General features: G+C 38.4%; 1 protein-coding gene across 1 annotated transcript in view; it reads left to right on the top strand.

Annotated features, from left to right (window-relative positions):
* Positions 1-337: 337 nt before the first annotated feature.
* The window catches only part of abcb7 (ATP-binding cassette, sub-family B (MDR/TAP), member 7), a 28,081-nt gene continuing 8,435 nt past the window's right edge, over positions 338-19,983 (top strand). Inside the window, exons 1-11 of the mRNA XM_026279749.1 lie at positions 338-512; positions 1,600-1,665; positions 1,753-1,827; positions 3,741-3,860; positions 6,788-6,920; positions 9,517-9,785; positions 11,807-11,895; positions 11,979-12,066; positions 15,189-15,363; positions 18,756-18,913; positions 19,514-19,677. Coding sequence (XP_026135534.1) covers positions 363-512; positions 1,600-1,665; positions 1,753-1,827; positions 3,741-3,860; positions 6,788-6,920; positions 9,517-9,785; positions 11,807-11,895; positions 11,979-12,066; positions 15,189-15,363; positions 18,756-18,913; positions 19,514-19,677 — 1,487 coding nt within the window. The 5' untranslated portion in view covers positions 338-362. The remainder of the gene's footprint in view (positions 513-1,599; positions 1,666-1,752; positions 1,828-3,740; positions 3,861-6,787; positions 6,921-9,516; positions 9,786-11,806; positions 11,896-11,978; positions 12,067-15,188; positions 15,364-18,755; positions 18,914-19,513; positions 19,678-19,983) is intronic.

Consider the following 19,983-nt stretch of genomic DNA (forward strand, 5'->3'; position numbering starts at 1 on the left):
GCCTGTTCAGGAGTATTTTATTAGAGTCGAATCTCAACTCTGCAGTGCAGTGGACCTCAAGGGCTAGACTTGAGAACCCATGTAATCAAGGTTCCCAAGTTTGGCATACCTCTATCATGTTTTATTTTAAGATCACTGAAAAACTATCAGACATCCTGAGTTTACGCCACAGCAGTCAGTCAATATAATAGGTCCTTTCAAATAATCATTTTATGGCGCTTTTCCACTGTGCGGCAAGGTACGGGTCCCTTTTGGATGGTTTTCCACTGGGTACAGTACCACTCTCGTATTTGTATTGGCTAAAGGAGGCGCCTGCGTGGAAGTGACGTCACGTGTGACGTTCGCCAGCCCTTCGGGTCAGCATGGCGCCGCTCTTGGTCTCGCTGAAGTGCGGACTTCACTTTCAAAGGCGTAAATTGTCCCTGTTGCTTCAGCAGAGCAGCGCCGTTCACGCGTGGAGCTGTCACGCGCACCGAGCGGCGAATACACGGAGAGAGCGGAGCACGTGTCCGGTACATTCACCTCTGTCACACACTTCACGAGACAAGGACAGAGAGTCAGACTTGAAACACAAGAGTTCAGACAGTCTGTCTGATGTGTTGTTTGTGTGGTTTTCTTTCATGCTAGCCGTTGTTTACTGAAGTCGGAAGTTGCTATCATGGTTCTGATTAATTTATGAAGTTGTCAATAATCTGCTGCGTAAATGTGACACTCGCTGTTGGTTTTCGCAGGAAACCTCAGTAGTAACTTTTTCTGCTAGCTACTAATTTTACTTTTACTCAAGTAAACACAAAGTGTTACTTGGATGTAAGAATTGAAATACCACATTTTAAATGTTCTGAATTATTAAAGACAAAAATAATAACAATAAAAAAATACAACAACAAGGCGTAAAAAGTATGACATGATGCCTTGGAGTGGAGTGAAGTCAAAGTTTTTTAGAAAAACACTGATAAACCACAGATACTTTTTAAATGTTCTTGGGTAAAGTAAAAATACTTAACTACTGTCCGGCTGTGGTTCAAGATTATAATATATGCTGATATATAATGTTAGGGTTACACTCACTGCTAAGATTGGACAACATCTCTGCATATGAAATCACTAAAAAATCAGTAATACTGTTATTACTGTCAGAGCAGAGCTGCAGACATTAAATATGTGATTATCATTATAACATTATATTTAGACCTGCTCCCATCGCCTGAATTGCTGCATTGATTGGGCCGTGTAAAACACATCAGCGATTATAACGGGGGTTTTGGTGAAAGTGAAGAACTCAAATCACTCATGCTTGAGAATTAAATAGTGGTAAACTAAATGTACTGTTATGAGGTGAGCAAGGTGGAATAGAGATACACTGTAAAACAAATATTACTGATTCCCATTTAACAGGCTTTTCACTAGTCGTGAAGGTCTGGAACCAAATAAATATCAGATGGAGCCAGCGGAGTCTTTTAGAAGAGGTTTTTATATATGATACAGTTTTGGAAACAGGTTAAAATATGCACGTAACTCTCAAATAATCCAGAGGAGACTAATATACATTCCACATTATATTAAATTTGTCTAACCTTATATTTCTTGACTTTCTTTCAGTGGTCAAGTCACAGCCGAGCATCATCAACATGGTCCAGCAGCACAAAGATCTTACAAACAGTAAAAGTGTGTGGAAAATAAAACTCTTTTCTGATGACATTGATTCATGTTTGAGCACAGTAAGAGAAGTGTTAATGAGTCGATGTGTTTCAGCATTCACAGACTCCAGAGAGACAGTGCTGGCACGGCCACGCAGGCGGAGGACTCAGCGCAGACCCCAAAAATGTGGTAAGGGGTTTCTTTTCTTTTTTTTCATATGTATAAAGCTGAGATTCAGTCCATATCAAGGCATTTTCATTAAAACTCATACTTTGGCTTATTGTGCAATATTAATTTGGTGCTTGTTATTCCAAAATTGTGTGTCTTACATTTATATTTATATTTAGTCATTTAGCAGAGGTTTTTATACAAATGAGGACAATGGAAGCAATCAAAACAACAAAAGAGCAATGATATACAAGTGCTATAACAAGTCTCAGTTAGGTTAACACAGTACATGTAGCACAGTTTATTTTATTATATAATACAACTAAACGGATATAATAGAGCAAGCTAGTGTTAGAGACATGTTTGGTTTTGTTAATTGTATAAAAAATAAAAAGAAAACATAAAATACAAAAAAGATTAGAAAACAGTCAGTAAAAGTCGAAAAGGGGCAAGAATAGAGTTAGAATAGAGAGTGGTAGAGTTAGAGGGTCAAATAAAGATGGGGGAGACGTGTTTTTAGCCCATTCTTGTAGATTGTGAAGGACTCCGATGCTCGGATTGATTTAATTTAAAAGTCTTTGAATGTGATTTTGTGTCTTTGTGGTATTTAGTCAAAATGCAGTAAATCTAAAACATCAACAGGCCTCTCATTTTTCAACTTCCTGAGCAAAAACAGAACTTAAAGCAGAACTTCACACACACCCTCTCAGATTTGATAGTACTGTCAGACGAATCACGCTAATGGTTTAAACAATCACCCAAGTACTTCTGTGGTGTTAAAATCTCAATTTCTGACCCTTGTATGTTTACTGCTGTCACTTGCTGACTACATCTATTATAAATCAACCACAGTTTCCTTCGTCTAACTAGCACTTATCCTGAGATAGTTTCTCTCAAACCTGCATCCTCACATGTGGTCTATTATAGAGAGGTGGTTACTCTGGTGTACGCTAGTATTTACCGTCTTACTTCTCAGTAGTGTAGGGTGGATAGTATTATATGCACTAGAGAAATTAAAGATCGTACTATTGATGGTGTTACCCAGAGAGACTTGTGTGCTTTGTGTAAGGGATAAATAATTGCATCATCTGCCCCAACAGCAGTTTTATAAGCTCAGCTGCACACACATCATCTGCTTAATATCGGTTGGTAAGCTCATCATCAGTGGATGGACGGCCAGCCATGAGCTTATGAGGGCTTCGTGGATCTCTGCTGCTCTCTGCTGCAGATATGGTGTCATACAGCACCACATAATAATTTACAACATTAATATTACAGGAAACGCCTGGGATGTTGGGATGTTTGATTTTAAATAACATTTTTGGGTTTAAGAGAATGACAGTTGTGAATGAAAAAATTTTAACTGTGTATCCACACACACACACACACACACACACACACACACACACACATATATAAATACATTCACATATACACAGGTGCATCTAAAAAAATTAGAATATCGTAAAAAAGTCTGTAACTTATTTAAAAAAAAATAATTACAGATTGATCACATATAAAGTAAAATATTTCTAAAGTTTTTTTTTTTTTTGGTTTTATTTTGATGATTAGAGCTTACAGCTCATGAAAGTAAAAAATGCAGTATTCTAAGCAGTGATAAAGACGATTAGCATTGCAATATAGATGTACTTTATTATAATGAAAATGATAAATCATATATTGCTGTAGTCATGTGTTTATTAGTCATGTTGAATCAATGAAAGCAGTTTAATCTTGTTTATAAAGCGGTGGAACTATGACGTCACTTTGTAGCGAGTTAGCATTTTAGCATTTCTGGCTCCATCGTCCCAGAGTCAATGGGGTTTTTGAATGAGAGTTTGGTTAAATCCCCTAAAATAAGGTCTGTGGTTCACACAAGCTTTTTATTCTGGGAAACCCTTTTAAAAATGCATATTTTTTTGTTTGTTTGTCAGCTTAAGGAAGTGAACTCCTCGAAGATTCTGGCGGCCATGTTGTCGTATGTTTGGCCCAAGGACAGACCGGACCTGCGCGCTCGAGTGGCCATCTCCCTGGGTCTCCTCGCTGGAGCCAAGGTGCGTTTCTGTCATGCCATCCTGTTTTAATTCAGCTCTAGTTCTGTCACTAGTAACGTTTAGGCTGTTTGTATTCTGATATGTTGTGCTGAGGGGTGTAATGTCACGATGGTCTGCAGGTTTTCTTTGACTTTGTCTTTACAAAAAGTCTTTCAGAACGGCTTGAACCAGCTGATATGAAGTGCTTCCCTTTTTGGATGCAAGATACTGTATATCTCATTCAACAATTACCGATAAGGATGCAAGCATTAGGAAGAATTGCATCAAACAGCACATGCATCTGGCAGGAGGACAAGTGCATAATACAGGTCTATGAGTTCATTTGGAAGTATGAGGCATGTTTCTGCTCTTTAGGACAACCTGGATCATGCACTTTTCCCACAGGAGTTCATGCTGTCCAGATACTTTCACAACATAAAATAATATTAGTGTAAACAGTTTTGTCCCATACTATACTGTAAAAAAAAAAAGAAAAAAAAAGGTGCACAATGTACTGTAATGTTCTGTATTATTATTATTATTATTATTATTATTATTATTACTAGTATTTTGAGTGTCCTTGCAGTGTCTTGCAGTCCTTGCAGTGTAAGTAAGCTATAGCTTTATTTCTATAGCACTTTTCACAGACAAAAAAGTCACAAAGTGCTTCACAAAATGAAATTAAAATATACACTTAACAGATATACTCATGCACATACCATACAAATATACACAAATACACAAAAACATACAAAACCATATTGCTAATTCAATTCTTGTCTAAAAAGATGCGTCTTAAGGCATTTTTTAAAATGTCCTAAATATATCAATATACCTCACAAAATCAGTACTTTGATTCTTTGATTATATCACAGAAGTTAAAGCAAAGCTGCATTTATTCATAATACATGCAACTAAAAAACCTGTGTTGACATTTTATGGTTCAATTTGTACCAAACATTTATTTTTATTAAATATTAATCTGAGTAGAAGCAATGTACTCTAAGGACCTTTTGGATTATTTATTTATTTTTTCCCTTAAGTCCACTTATAATTGAAAAGGCTTTTTTATTTCTTCTTTTTATAATGTAGTAATGTAAGAGCATTCTGCATCCTTTGATTGAGTATGTGAATGAATGAAATGATCTGTTTTGGAGCTGCTTCTCCTTTAAAACATTTCTGTCCCTCTTCTGATTATCTTACATCATTGTGGAGCGACTAATATAACACTAATCAGTTTGCATGCTACATAATTGCATAAAATACCACAGTTTTTAACGTTTTATCTTTTGAAAACTATGTGCATCCCGATGTTCTGGAGAATGGCTAGTTTTGCTGCTTGTTTTCAGTAAATGCTCTTTTTATGTTTTTCAGTGAGAAGAAAGTGTTGAGTTCTGAAACTCAGTTTGTTTTTGTAGTGTTGTTGAACCCATACATGTCAGAAGATCAAGTGAAATTGGATGCCCCACGTCATGATAACTTTAACAAACCACTCTGTCACACATTAGCTCCAAGTTATTCTTCTTTTCTGTCTGCACCAATTTACACCCAGAAAATAAAAAGTGTTTTTTTTGACACTTTCTTCGTCTCCCATCAGCTTGTGTGATATTCTCAGTGCAAATGACTGGCTGATGACATTTCGCTTATTTACTAATATCCTTGAAATATCAAGGACACATCTTTCTGTGGTGAATTCACTATTTTTTCTGACTGAAAGAGTGCCAACCCCTGTTTTGGGATTGCACAATTTCTTATATATTTATTTTCCCTCCAGTTCTTTCATATTTATGTATTCACACAGAAGAGTATTTGATAACCACAAAAACTTCAACGTCAGAAACTCTTTTAAATGTGTGTTTGATCTTACTGTGTGTGTGTGTCTGTGTGTGTTAAAGTAACCACATACCAAATCTAAGGAGTGTGCCATGTCTGCCTGTGTGTGTACCACGTGTCTGCAGACATAGATAAAGACTGAGGAGGGCTTCATAAACGGATTACTCTCTTATGCATGGAGGGAATCGTCCACTTTTATCGAACTAATAGAGAAAGCTAAACCCGGTTCAGAGCCACCCGCCTCCTGACTCCGTCCTCTTGGAAAAGGGCATTGCTATGGATGCGTGCTGTTTGAAAGAGAAATGATCTCTGAGGTGTTGGCAGATCATTCTGATCTTCCACAAATGAAGCTTCAGTGCAGTAATTAGTCCGTTACGCATCCCTGCTTTGCTTTGCTGTGACATTACTTCTTGTGAAAGCAAGACTGCACTACTTTCTTTTTTCTATGGAAAACACAAAATAATAATTAATGTGAAATGAGTTTTTTTGTACTTACTGCACAGAAGGAGGGACATGAGGTAGAGTAGATGAGAATTCATCCAGACAGATTGTTTTCTAATTGTGTTTTTCTCTGATTTTTAGTATATTTTAACATACTTTTGTACAGTTTAGTTTAATTTGAAAGGGCATGAATGACCATGCATTTATGAGTACCACGCACGATTAGATTGTGCTGGTGGTTTTATTCAGTTAACTCTTTTGTGGAGATTTTTAAGCAAAACACAATCTAACAAACATACAATTTTGCTTTGCTATCTTGCTGGTCTTTTTGAGGTGAAATACGACCAGGACACGTTCTTGAAACTCAAGATTCATCATCAAGGGCTGCAGAAATGTGCCGTTCACCTAAAATGAGTCAGATATGATGAAAGGAGTGAGCAAACGTGGGGCCAGATTCAAGGGAAATGTCGCGCCGCTGTTTATTGGCGCGACCCAGCAGCTGTCCGCGAGCTTTTAATTCTCTTTAATAACCATTTCAGTTCCATTAGAGGATGCATTAAGCGACTCATTTCGAGCCGTGTTTGCTGTTAAAGCCTCTGCCCATCAGTGCACTCAGGAACCAAGAAAAACACTTGGCGTGCTCACATCAACCTCTGCTTCTTTCTGTCCTCCAGATAACCAATGTGATGGTGCCCTTCATGTTTAAATATGCGGTGGACGGCCTGAACCAGATGTCGGGACACATGTTGAACCTGAGCGACGCGCCGAACACGGTGGCCACCATGGCATCAGCTGTTTTGATTGGCTGTGAGTCCTGCCCGCTCCTGTCTTGGCAGGTGTTTGGCTTTGTTTTGGGAAGCGTGCTGCATATTAAGCGCCGACTGACCTTTCCCCAAAAGTTTGTGTCAATATTGCTTTTTCAAGTTGGTGTGATGTGTTTGGTCATGCATGCATCTGCTCTGGGTGCAAACGCAGTTTGTAAGTTTGTTTCATTTGCTCATCACTTTGACAGCGTTGACCTCAAACTCCTGACTGAACTATAACACCGTGTCAGCAGCAGAGAGAGAGATTGATCAGTGGTTTCTTAATCATTGCCATCCGTGCACCAAATTTAGAAGCATTATTTTACTCTCCTGAGGTAATAGTGTTAGCACAGTGCTCATCTTATCGTGTTGGTGTTTTGTGACCATTGTTCACTTTTTAATTGTTGATTTAAAAAATAAATAAATAATTTTATCTTCCATTTTCAGTTAATTTTTAGTTTAATTAATTTTAATCTTTTACTATATGTCTTTATAGCTTTTATTTTTTTTATTTTCAGTTTATTTTAATACATCAAGTTAAACCAATTTAAACTAAGAAATGTTGCGTATGCAACTAGCTAACATAAAACATTTATTTAAACATATATATGTTTGTGTGTGTCTGTGTATGTATGTTTAAGCTATAGTTAAATATAATATAAGCCTGCTCTAAATCTTATAGTTAAACTGGCGACTGCTTTTAGGAATTTTATGTAAACATCCATTTTGCACATGAAACGAGTCATAGCAGTTTGTGCTTGGTTTTCCATCGGGTCCTGTATATAGTGATGGTTTCAGGAGGTTTTCATAATACGTCATTTAATAATACATACCCTATTATTACTGGCACAGAACAGGAATGTGTCAGAAGACCGGAAGGATGTTGTGTTTTGTGTTACAATGGTGTGTGTTTCCACAAACCTGGCCATCATCAGGTGGTTTTCATCCGTGTGTTAGAAGAGAATGGTAGCATCATTTCAACACTCGATGGCCCGAGCATTTACAGTGTCAGACTAAAACATTAAGCCGAGGTATCTGTGAACGGTACAGATGTGATATGAACATGACTTTCACTGTCATGGAGTTTGACCAGTACAGACTCATTTATTCATATAATTCATTCTAGTCTTAGTTTGCTTTTGTTGAAGATGGCAGTTTGTGCCACCCAATGGAGCCCAAGTGCATGTTTGAATAAAGATAAATGAAGATAATGACTAGTGGTAACTAAGCACTTAGTGAATTCAGTCTTCCCATAACTGCATATTTTAACGAGAGCCATTAGGTCCTGAGCACACAGACCATTAAATGCTTCTCTGCTGCTGCTGCGTGTGTGATTTGTGTGCGCTGTAAGGCACAGATTATCTGTGCAGAATTTGCTTGATTGATATTGTATTTAAGCCACTTTTCATCCTTGAGGCTGTAAATGTAATGCATTAAGAGCAGTTTTGTTTCCCACTAGCAGATAAAACCTAAATGGGAAGTTCATGTCAAATTCATTATTGACTTTTGGTATCTCAAGTCTTGCGTCATATTTTATAAATTAACTATATGGCCATTCATTGTTACTAACAACATAAGTGTGTTAAGTATGACATTGCGCCAAGGTTTTGTGAAGGAACTGCACGGTTTAATGAAAATACAATAATTAAGTCATGGAATAGTAACACATATTTTATTTGTTTACCTGCAGGTCATGTGACCGTTAACCGATGTCCGAGAACTGTGAACATGAACATACTAGCTTAAAAGTGCAGGGGTACTTCGTGTGGGTATATTAGATGAAAGAGGTTTGGATATGTAACTAAGAAATAATGTGAATTTTAACGTCTTCATTAAAAAGACATCAGTAGCTGATGCAATGCTGAGAACACTTCGTAAAATTTAAACGATTTTCCTAAATCCAGATGAAACTGGAAGACTTTGTGAATGTACACAAGCAGTAGGCTGTTTTCTAAATCAAAGGTGTTTATCAGCCAACGCTGGCAAGCTGTTTCCAACAACTGACAAACTCCTAATGAACTTTGTTTGTTCTCCAATTCTGGTTTAAGTAACTGTGTAGTTTTGTGCATTTTTTATGCAATTTTGAAGCCCCCATGATTATTTCAAAACTGATATTTCTTGTATATAGTAGCCTTAACAAAGCTCTTGTGACCTGTTGTAATGTTAATGCTAGTGTTAATGTTGTAAAGCAGCTATACAGTGAGTCAGGTCTACTCGTGGGTCAACAAGAGTTTAAGCTGGCAGATTTAATGAGCTCTAGGTGCTCTTGAGTGAAGACGAAGAAGTCTGTGTACTCTGTTGTCATGCAGTCTAATGTGTTTCCAGCCTCTGACTGTGTCAACGTTCTCTGAAGCTTGTTAACATTCATACAGACGCACAGGCAAATAATGTGCAGTGTTTGGCTCTGCACTTTTGTCATTGCCAGGAGCATGAAAGTGCTGCTGTGACTGTCTCCAATAACTCCTAATTTATTGGAAGTTGTCAACGCCGCATGCAATGACTCCCTTTGTTTCTCCAGCAGCTATGTAAATGAGGTGTAAATGAAGTTTTCTGTGCTTTTAAGGTTGTGTTGTGTTGACGGTGAAGGTGTGTGTTTTCAGACGGTGTTTCCCGCGCCGGAGCCGCTCTCTTCAATGAGCTGAGGAACGCAGTGTTTGGGAAGGTGGCTCAGAGCTCCATCAGGAGGATCGCCAAGAACGTCTTTCTCCATCTTCACACCCTGGACCTGGGCTTCCACCTGAGCAGGCAGACGGGAGCGCTGTCCAAAGCCATCGACCGTGGCACTCGAGGAATCAGCTTCGTGCTCAGCGCTCTGGTCTTTAACCTGGGGCCTACACTCTTTGAAATGATCCTGGTCAGCAGCATTTTAGTAAGTCTGAAGACCTGGCGCACATCAACTTCACTGATCTGAAGTGCAGGAGTGGGCGAGAGGGGGGTTATTAATGATGTTTTTCAAAAATGCAATACAACTCATTCATTTGAGTTTCTGTAAAGAACGAACAAGTGAAACTCCCACAGCGAATACAATGGCTTACATTTAATGAAAAGCACTTCTAGATCAGGACAGCATATCTTCTTTAACACTGTTACGTCTGAACACCACTTTTCACTAGCCGGGTTTCCATCCAAAGTTGCTAATTTAACTTACGTGCAAAATTTGATTTGAAAATTGCACAATTGCGAACAAGCAGCGTTGGAATGTTGCACTCCTGTTGCTGTTTGTTATTCTGCACGAAACTTCATGCCAGTAAATAAGAAATATTGCTGACTTGTGCATTTCCAGTGATCTCTTTATGTTCGTCCGTTATTTGACGTTGAAAAGGCAAACGTCTTTTTTTAGACGTGGAAAATCGATTTTACAATCGATTCAATGAACACTTATGTCTTAAAAATCGAAAATGATTTTTTTCACAAAAGTGACAGCCCTACTGGTTAATCAGGATTTACCATCCAATAGCACAAAGTCACATGACTTTTTCAATGCACTTGGAGGAATTTATTCGCAAAATGCATTTCCATCTCCCATTATTCGCATTAACCCTTTTTTGCACAAGTCAAAAACCTCAAGCGAGCGTAAAAACTTTTTTTGTGAAATAAAGCATTTTTATTCGAAATGCATTGTTTCCATCACTCGATTCTGATGCGATACTTTAAAATGCGCATAAAAGCAGGGTGATGGAAACCCAGCTATTGATGTAAAAGCATATCCCGCCGAGTGATTTCCTCTTTGATTCTGCGTCACGATCCGCTCTGAACAGGTGAAAGCTCGAAAGATGTAGCACGCTGATCAGTATGGCGTCATTCAGCCAGGTTTCTGTAAAAAAAAAAAACAGCAGAGTTTTTAGAAAAGCTTCTTTGTCTGGGAGAGCAGGAGTTTGTCCGTTTTGATGTGTAGAGAGTGGAGATTTGCCAGATGGATGCCAGGCAGAGCTTCACAGCTTCAGAGGGGCTCGCTTCCCCCCGTCTGTGTGTCCTAAAGCATTTGATCAACGTTCAGCAAACCTCCAAGTAATTGAAAACCGGTAGAATATTTTTTGGTATGTTCTGCCGAATGTTCAGCAGTCCATCCCTGGTAAAACTGATCATGTTTGAGGAACAAAAAACAGCGAAGTCAAAAAACAAACAAAAAAACACTAAAGCAACTGGAGAGCCAAGCACTTTGGCTTCATCTTTTTACTCTGTTGTGGCTGAAAGAGAGCGCTGGACATCCACATTTGATTCCTTCTGCACAGTCCTGCAGCAGAACTTAGAGGGATGCATAGCAGTGAATATATAGAAAACAAGTCATTCTTTATTTCCCAGGCTAATGTGAGACTCCATTAGTAAAATGATGCTCTTGAGTATAGCACATCATTAACCCTTGTGCTAGTGTATGCTGCACTTTCGTAAGAATGAACTGAAATCTCCTGAAGTCACATGATGTAACACGGTGTAAGGATTAGAGAGTCAAGGCTCTTATTTATTCACTCATAATCAATAAAGTGTCCACTTGAGATGCAGGTGAGCCCATACAGAACCCAGATTTGACCGGACACACACATCCAAAGTTCAGCTCGCATGTTCAATATGTAATCAGAGACCCTTCCCTCAGTCACGAGTGCTCACATGAGATTGTAGTACTTGACTAGTATTAATTGTGGTTTCTTTATGTGCCTAATATTCACCTCCACAGGTTGATTAATCCGAATCCTTTAGTGGTGGCAGAAACATTAACTCTAACTGCATATTTCTCCATTTGTCACACTCCATTAGCTGGTGAAATGGTGAAAACACAAGGTAAAATGATTATGAGGATGGTGCATCTCATCTCTGCAGACTCAGTCCACGTCATGTGTATGAAGACGTGTCGCTCTTTCAGTTCCTCACAGCTGTTTTGTTGTTTCTCTGCAGTATTATAAATGTGGCGGTCAGTTTGCTCTGGTCACTGTGGGGACGCTGTCGGCGTACACCGCTTTCACCATCGCTGTCACACAGTGGAGGTACAGTATGTGTCTGTCAGAGAGCAGGCGTTGTCTGTTGCATTGATCACCGCTGTGCTAATCACATCTGTGTTTCTGATCAGGACACGCTTCAGGATCCAGATGAATAAGGCTGATAATGAGGCTGGAAACGCTGCTATCGATTCTCTCCTCAATTATGAAACCGTTAAGGTGGGTCACATGATAAACTGTACTTACATTGAAACATTTGCAACATGCTTGAGTTTTGAGCTTTGTTTTCTAGCAACAAATGCTAAATTATGGAAGCCCATTTGTGCCACTGAATAAAAAAGGTCATTGTGACTTTTTCTCATTTCTGAGTTCACATTAAAGACTTTTTTCAGAATTAAATGATTCAAAATCACAGTTGTGAATTACTAAGACAGAATTGCGAAGAGAAATAAAGTAAGAAATACAAAATATAATCTTGTAATTATGACATTATAACTCTCAGAAATCTCACCATTGCAAATAAATATTTTGTTTTTCTGACTTTATTTCTCAAAATATAGAGCTTCTATCACACAATTCTGACTTTATAGATCACAATTTCAAGTCTGTCACATAATTCAGAGACAAGTTAGAATTGCAGGGAAAAAAGTCAGAAACAGGCTTTCATACTGAAGAGATGGTTTAACCAAATATTACAATTTGACAAAAAATTTAACGTTTTCACACATCGTTTAAGCATGTTTGAGATTCAGTTTGCCATAAGTGATGTGCTCTATCTAATGCTGGGTTGACATTATCAATTATCTGTTCTAAAATAGGCTCAAACTATTAAACTCTGACTGGATGCAATCGTAGTTTGAACCTAAATAAATGATGTGCACATAATTTAGTACATGAAAACATTTGATGCATTTACAAAAAAAGAAAAAACAACAACGATGCACTGTCAGCATTTGACAGTAGCTTCAAATACATTTTACCCAATGCAAAAATGCACTTTTTTCTTTTCCCTCCAGCGTTGAGCTGGAGCACGTTTGTGTTGAGCACAGATAAGTCACCATTGAGGAAAAATCTGCAAACGCTACAGTTGTGTTCATATCATGCGCTCACTGAATGTGTTCTGCACTCTCTGGAAGACTGTTATCATAAACAACAGTGCAGGAACTATGTATAACAGACTGAGAAATGTGCAGTGTCAGAAATACTTCAGATGTTTATTTATGTGTCTTATTATCTAACAGGCTGTAGTGCAACCCTCAGTCCTTCAGCTCAATCTGTTGTGCGCTCTTGTTAAGAGCAGCTTTGTTTCCTGTCTCTGGTGTCAGTGCATGAGGATTTAGTATGACTTTAAGCCCGTGTTCATGCATAAAGAGATCCACCCCCTCCAGATCAGTTACACTAGCACAAATACCCCTGTATCTGTCTGTTTCTCTCTAAACACTCACTGACAGTGCAAAACAATCCTCCAAACATTTCACTTCCTCTGATAATTGGCACAGGAGTCTTTGCTGAGTTCGATGAGCCATGATGAAATGATCAGGAGAGCTGTCTGTTATGAGTTAATAAAGGTGCTGAGATTATCATACTAATCACAAGATGCACCGTCTTTCTCAGTGGCACCATGAAATATCAGCACAGCTTTATGGCATTTACCCTGCCTTTCAAAAGTTTGGGATCAGTAAGATTTATTTATAAGAAGTCTCTTACGGTCATCAAGGCTGTATTTATTTGATTGGATATACAGAAAAAAAAAAAAAAAAAAAAAACTTGTCATCAGCGTCACATGATGTTTCAGAAATCTTTCTAATATGGCGATTTATTATCAATGTTGGAAACATTTGTGCTGCTTATTATTAGTAGTATTAGTATTTATTTTGGAACCTAAGATATTTTTTTATCAGAATTATTTGATGAACAAAAAGTTTAAAAGAGCAGCATTTATCCAAAATAAAAAAAAATGTCTTACAAAGTCTTTACTGTGACGTTTAGTAAATTTACCAGATCTTTGCTAAATAATTTGAAGAATTATAATTTATTTCCAAAAGAAAGAAAAATTGTAATGTATAATGTTGCAAAAGATACCTATCAAGAATCAACGCTGTTCTTTTTACATTTTTAAAAATCAAAGAATCCTGAAAAAAAAGTATCAGTAAAAAAAAAATAGAAAAAGCACAAATGTTTCCAAAATTGATAATAAACCAGCATTTTATAATGATTTCTGAAGGATCATAATCTCACTGATCCCAAACCTTTGAATGCTAGTGTATACACAGATTTACAGCACAGTTACACGTGTGATGTTGCTTTTATACAACATTCAGGAAAGCAAAAAGGTAGGAATTCAGTAACTTACATTTTTAGAAAAGTAACTTTGCTATTTTAGTTTATATGTAAATCAAGCTCTGCTTTTCTGTGCTACACACAGTGGTGGTGTTTTTTAAATGAATCATCTGAGTGAAAAAAAAATATGGCTAGTATTAACGTGTTGGAAAAATGTACGGTTCAATTTACAATCATATTTTTTGTCTTGTTGGCTCTGCTGCATAATTGTCACTGTCCTCCACATAACCAGCAGTGGCTGATGTTTATCGCCACGCCACCGTTTGTCACATTTCAGAGCTAATTAATTGTGGCGCTCTTGTGTTTCAGAGCCGTGCGGCTCTCTGTGCAGCTGTCTTCACTCCCATCATCCTCCCTGCTCAAGAGTCTCAGATGTTTGAGCCGCTCAGTATCATCTCTGAGCCTGTGGAGGCGTTAGGCTTTGGTTTACTCAGCTGCTGCTGTTTTGAGAGATGTGATTGTAGCTTCAATGACATCTGGATGTGTGATTGAGGCATCACCAGCATGTTCTCATGTGGCTCGTCTTCTTACACGCTTGATTTCACATCACAGAGACCTTTAACTTGTTATGAGCAGATAGACACTTGAAGTGTTTTTTGTTCAGTGGTAATATCACGCTATTTCATGTAGTTTATTGGCATATAAATGCCATTATAATAATTTATTATCATGCTTAAAGGATAGTTTCCTCCAAAATAGAGGTTTATTCACTTTAAAGTTGTTCCAACCCTGTATGAGTTGATGGTTGAGTAACAGTTGCTGGTGCACATTGGTTTCTGCAGCATGGAAAAAATACTATGGAAGGAGCAGAAACTTTTTGGTTACCAACGTTCTTCTAAATATCTTCTTTTGTGTTCAACAGAAGACAGAAACTCAAACATATTATCAGATGTGTCTTTCATATGTCTCTAAACTCATCATTGTCCATGACCTTCCTTTTAGTAGCCGTTCTGTTCTGTTTTTTCAAACAGGTTTTTTCATGTTTCTCTCTCTTTTTTTAGTACTTCAACAATGAGAAGTATGAGGCCGAGCGTTACGATAGTTTTCTGAAGGTGTACGAGTCGTCCTCTCTGAAGACCACCTCGACTCTGGCCATGCTCAACTTCGGGCAGAGCGCCATCTTCAGCGTCGGCCTCACCGCCATCATGGTGCTGGCAAGCAAAGGCATAATGGCAGGTGAAAATCAGTGATTTCTTGTAGCCTTTTTTAAATTTTCTTTCAGATTTCCAATTACAATATGCCTCAGCAACATGCAGTGCCAAGCTGATATAATTAGAGATGAGCGTGGCCAGGAAATCCAGTCCAGCCAATGAGAGCAGGTGTAAAAGTCTCAGTTGACTCAGGCAGTGATCTGTGAATGCCGTGTGTGAACAGAGGCTCAAAGTAAATGCATTCTCTTAGAGATGGACGATACATAATGTGGAGATTTTGATGATCAATTTTGAAAACAATGACATTATTACTTGATAATGGATTATGGATTAATCTAACAGTCTATCAAACATTAGAAGTAAAAGCGATGTCTTCATGTTCTGTGTCTCTGTGTGAATGAATGGCATCATTTTTGTCTTAGATTTGCATAATAAATTCAGACAAGATCAGTATTGACTCATTTTTCATCAATTTATTTTCATGAAATGGAATGGGTACAAAGGATTGTGGGTGATTGAAGGTCGCGGAGGATACATCCCATGCATCCTTCAAATTCAGCTGAATGAAGGCTGCCTCCCAAGGATCTTTTCTGATTGAGATGGCCTTCAGCGACGTTTCATGACGTGGCAGCTGAGATATGCAGCCTTCCGTTTGAGAAGCACCCATTGTATCCATTGGCGTTCTTCTTCTTCTTTCGCTCATGAGTCTATGGTAGCCCATAGAAGCGCTTGCGGGAAAGTTGTGAAATTTGGCACACTGATAGAGGACAATCTCAACATTAACCATAGCACGTTTCGAGTCTCTAACTCCAGCGCCACCACTTCTTCAAAGTTTCACTCATGTTAATGCAGGCAAAAAAGGAAAATAATTTATTCCCTCTGAATCCCTGGCTCAAGCCCAGTTTAACGAACACCGAAGGACAAAAGGGTTTGAATTTCAGGGTTTAGTTTTTTCTAAATGTATTAATTGTAAAAAAAAAAAACTACTTTTTTTCGAACTCTGCCTAGAGTTTTTGTCTGACGAATTTGACATAGCACGCAAAATTGGGTTTGAGGCAGTATCTCCGTAACGGTTTGGCATATTGAGACCAAACTTGGGCCCAATCCCAATTCTACCCCTTAGCCCTTCCCCTTTCTCGATTCTCTTTTGGTTGGAGGGGTAGGGGTAAGAGGAAGGGCCAGATAACCCTTCAAACAAAGATTTTTCGGGACCACACTTCAACCAAGGGGTATGAATTATCTCTGCAACATGGCTGCTACAGCGAACAAAAAGAAACATAAATGTAAGCTTTTTTGGCATAAATAAATATTTGAACGAAAAGTAATCATTTGTTTTATGTTACATTCAATTGTGAGTTCATATTAACGGTCATGTTATGCAAAGAAATGTTTGCAAAAAATTGCTAATATTTGCTAACGTCATATCATTACAGACTGCATGATAGTGCCACAGCATATGTCTGATCAGGGCGATAACTGCCGTAGACATTGATCGCTAAACCATTTCCTCAAATATTGCCTATTCGAGAGAGAGAGAGAGAGAGAGAGAGAGAGAAAGAAATGGAAGTTGTGTGTATTCGCGTCTGTGCGTTTATCTTTTTAGAGTGAGTTTACATAAAAACAGTGATTGTATCCTCTCGTCGCTGGAAAATATAATGTAGCGATTCAGTATTTAAACTGTATTTAATAAAACACTCTGTTTCAAGGGACAAGGGGAAGGGGTAGGTGGAGGGGTAAGGGTAGGGGAATGAGAAGGGGTATAAAATAGAATTGGGATTGGGCCTTGGTGTGTTATAACAAGCATGAACTGAGACTACCGCAGTGTTTCGGTGCTGTGCCACCTAGTGGCCAGGAGATATGAAAAATTCATATTTTTGCTTATAACTTCTGAATGATTTGGCCAAAATTCACAACTGGTCTCTTTAGATTAGGTGATGCATAATGAGTCACATGATATCCAATTTTCCCATGCCAGCCATTTTGGTCATCGGGCGTATAGTATTTTGTCGTAAAATTCCTTGGATTATGCTGAAAACATCGATACTAATTTTGGCATTATAGGCTGAACTTCCTGTCTGCCATTTTGATTAATGTTGAAAACCTGCTTTTTTGAACTCCTCCTAGACCGTTGGTCCGATTTTCACCTAATTTGACTAATCTTCAGACCAAGCTGGCAAAAAGTTATGGATTTCTTTTCGATATACGAAACCATTTTCATTTAGCCCATCAACAAATATACTGGAAAGATGCCAAACTGCATCTGAGGCTGTATCTCTAAAAAGCTTTGACACATTTATACCAAACTTTGTATGTGCTTTTGTCACCTCACATTGAACAGACCACATTATTTTGCTAGGAGCGCCACCTATTGGTCAAGAGTGATAAGTCATTCATTAAATATCAATTATGAAATTTCCAAAAATGCTAATCATTTTTGATTGCATTAGCCTATTGGAATGAAACTGGTCTCAAAATGATGTTTTATTAACAAAGTTCGGGAGAAGCACGAGCAGATAATTAACACAGGTGGAGAGCACTCAGCAATCAATGGTAAGAGGTGTATATATACAGCAGTCTCACCTCAATTCATTTGACAGTCTCGCAGCATCCCCCCACCACCCCTTCTCCACACTTCTAATCCTAAACCACTTACATAGGGTAGGGGGGAGTACTCTGGGTTCGGGCCGAACTCCGAGCTCGGAGCCCTCCCTCCGGACAGCACGCCAAATACGCATTAAATCTTACCCTCCCAATTGTATGTAAGTGTGAACTCGTGAAATACTTCTTGGGTCATGCAGACAACATAGATGCCAATTATGCTATTGTGGGCCGAACTTCCTATCCTCCATTTTGATTTATGTTGAAGACGTACTTTTTCGAACTCCTCCTTGATTGTTGGTCCGATTTTCACCAGAATCGAATCAGATGATCATCAGACAGTGCTGACAATAGCGCCGCAACAAATTTGATTATGTCTGAGACTGTATCTCTGCAAAGCTTTTTTCATATTGACACCAAACTTTGTGTGTGCCATTGTTACCTCACACAGAACACATTGCATTGATTTTTGATAATCGCGCCAATTGTTGGTCTTAAATGATAAACAATTAAATAATATTACGAGAAGTTGTGTTTATGATTTTTCTGCCATTTTGCTTCAGATCATCCTAAACTTGCTTTAATTACTCATTGTTGCAGTTGGTCTGATGCTCCATGCTTAGCTTCTCATTTTGCCTTTGGAGTGCTTGGCCCCTTAATTGCTGCTTGCAGCTATATATTTTTATTTTAAATTAATTTCATTAAATACCATTTTTGGTGATGAATTTCTGTTAAATCAAAAAACACAGAATACATTAAAAAAATGAATTTAGGGGGGGAAAATAAAATGCTGTGTGCTTTGGCTGCTTCTTCCTGCAGGCTCCATGACTGTGGGTGATCTAGTGATGGTGAACGGGCTGCTCTTCCAGCTCTCTATGCCCCTCAACTTCCTGGGCACCGTGTACAGAGAGACCCGACAGGCCCTCATCGACATGAACACGCTCTTCACTCTGCTCAGCGTCGACACCAAAATAAAGGTGCGCCAGGCCTTTCCTGCTGCAGAATTAAGCATACAAAGTTATTTTAATCTGAAAAGAAACCCTGTGAATGGCGTTGCATAATTTGCTCCAATCGTTCTGAAATGTCAGAGCTTTTAAAAAAATACGTGACGAGCTTACTTCCAGAGTTGAATATTACAAATTGAAGCATAAAAAGCCTGTCACTCGTCGTAGTATTTGTTTTAATTCTGAAAACATTTGAGTGTTTCCTGTCTTTCATAGCGTTAGAGCGGGGAGGTTGATGAATCTCATTCTTCATTTGGCTAATTTCGTATGCAGCCTGTAATTACCGTGAATAAAATCTGTCCGATTGTTCGCAGTGATCAGTAATGGTTTTCACTGCGTGACGGCACTGCCCATCAAGCCATTATTGTGAGACCCTAATTTGATTCCTCAAATGACACATCTGTGTGTAGAATCTGTTTAAAAGTGCTGAGAGCCATTGTTTTGACGATGCCATTACAATGTATTGTCTTCGAACTATGTTTGACAAAAGCCATTTTTTCATTTTCAGGACTCAAAATGTAAATTTCAGACTGCTAAATGTATCTTTTTTTCATATAACCTTTGTGTCCGAAGGAGAAAGAAATGGCCCCGCCGCTGCTCGTTACACCCCAGGAAGCCACCATCAAGTTTGAGGATGTGTATTTTGAGTACTTGGAGGGACAAAAGGTGCTTAACGGGGTTTCCTTTGAAGTGCCTGCGGGGAAAAAGGTGGCCATTGTTGGTGGCAGTGGATCTGGGTAAGTACTTCAGGAAAGATATACTTATGTTAGGTTTCTCTGAACTTGGCACAATAGGGTTCAAATTGGAGCTCCATTACTTTGAGAAATATACCAGTAAAGGCAAAAACTCTTTGGAGTGAGAACTATTAGATTGATGAGAGATTATTGCCATTTAACACTGTGGTAGGACTAGAGTCTCATCTTTTGAGGCTTGTTTGCAGCCAAAGACAAGTAAATAATCTCATTCCATTGTTTTGGTCAAGCTCAAACATGTAATTTTGTTTGTTGTAAGGTTAAGAATTTTTTTACTTTAATTTGTAGGGG

This window comes from Carassius auratus, chromosome 14, assembly GCF_003368295.1.
Source record: "Carassius auratus strain Wakin chromosome 14, ASM336829v1, whole genome shotgun sequence".
In the NCBI taxonomy this organism is placed as follows: Eukaryota; Metazoa; Chordata; class Actinopteri; order Cypriniformes; family Cyprinidae; genus Carassius; species Carassius auratus.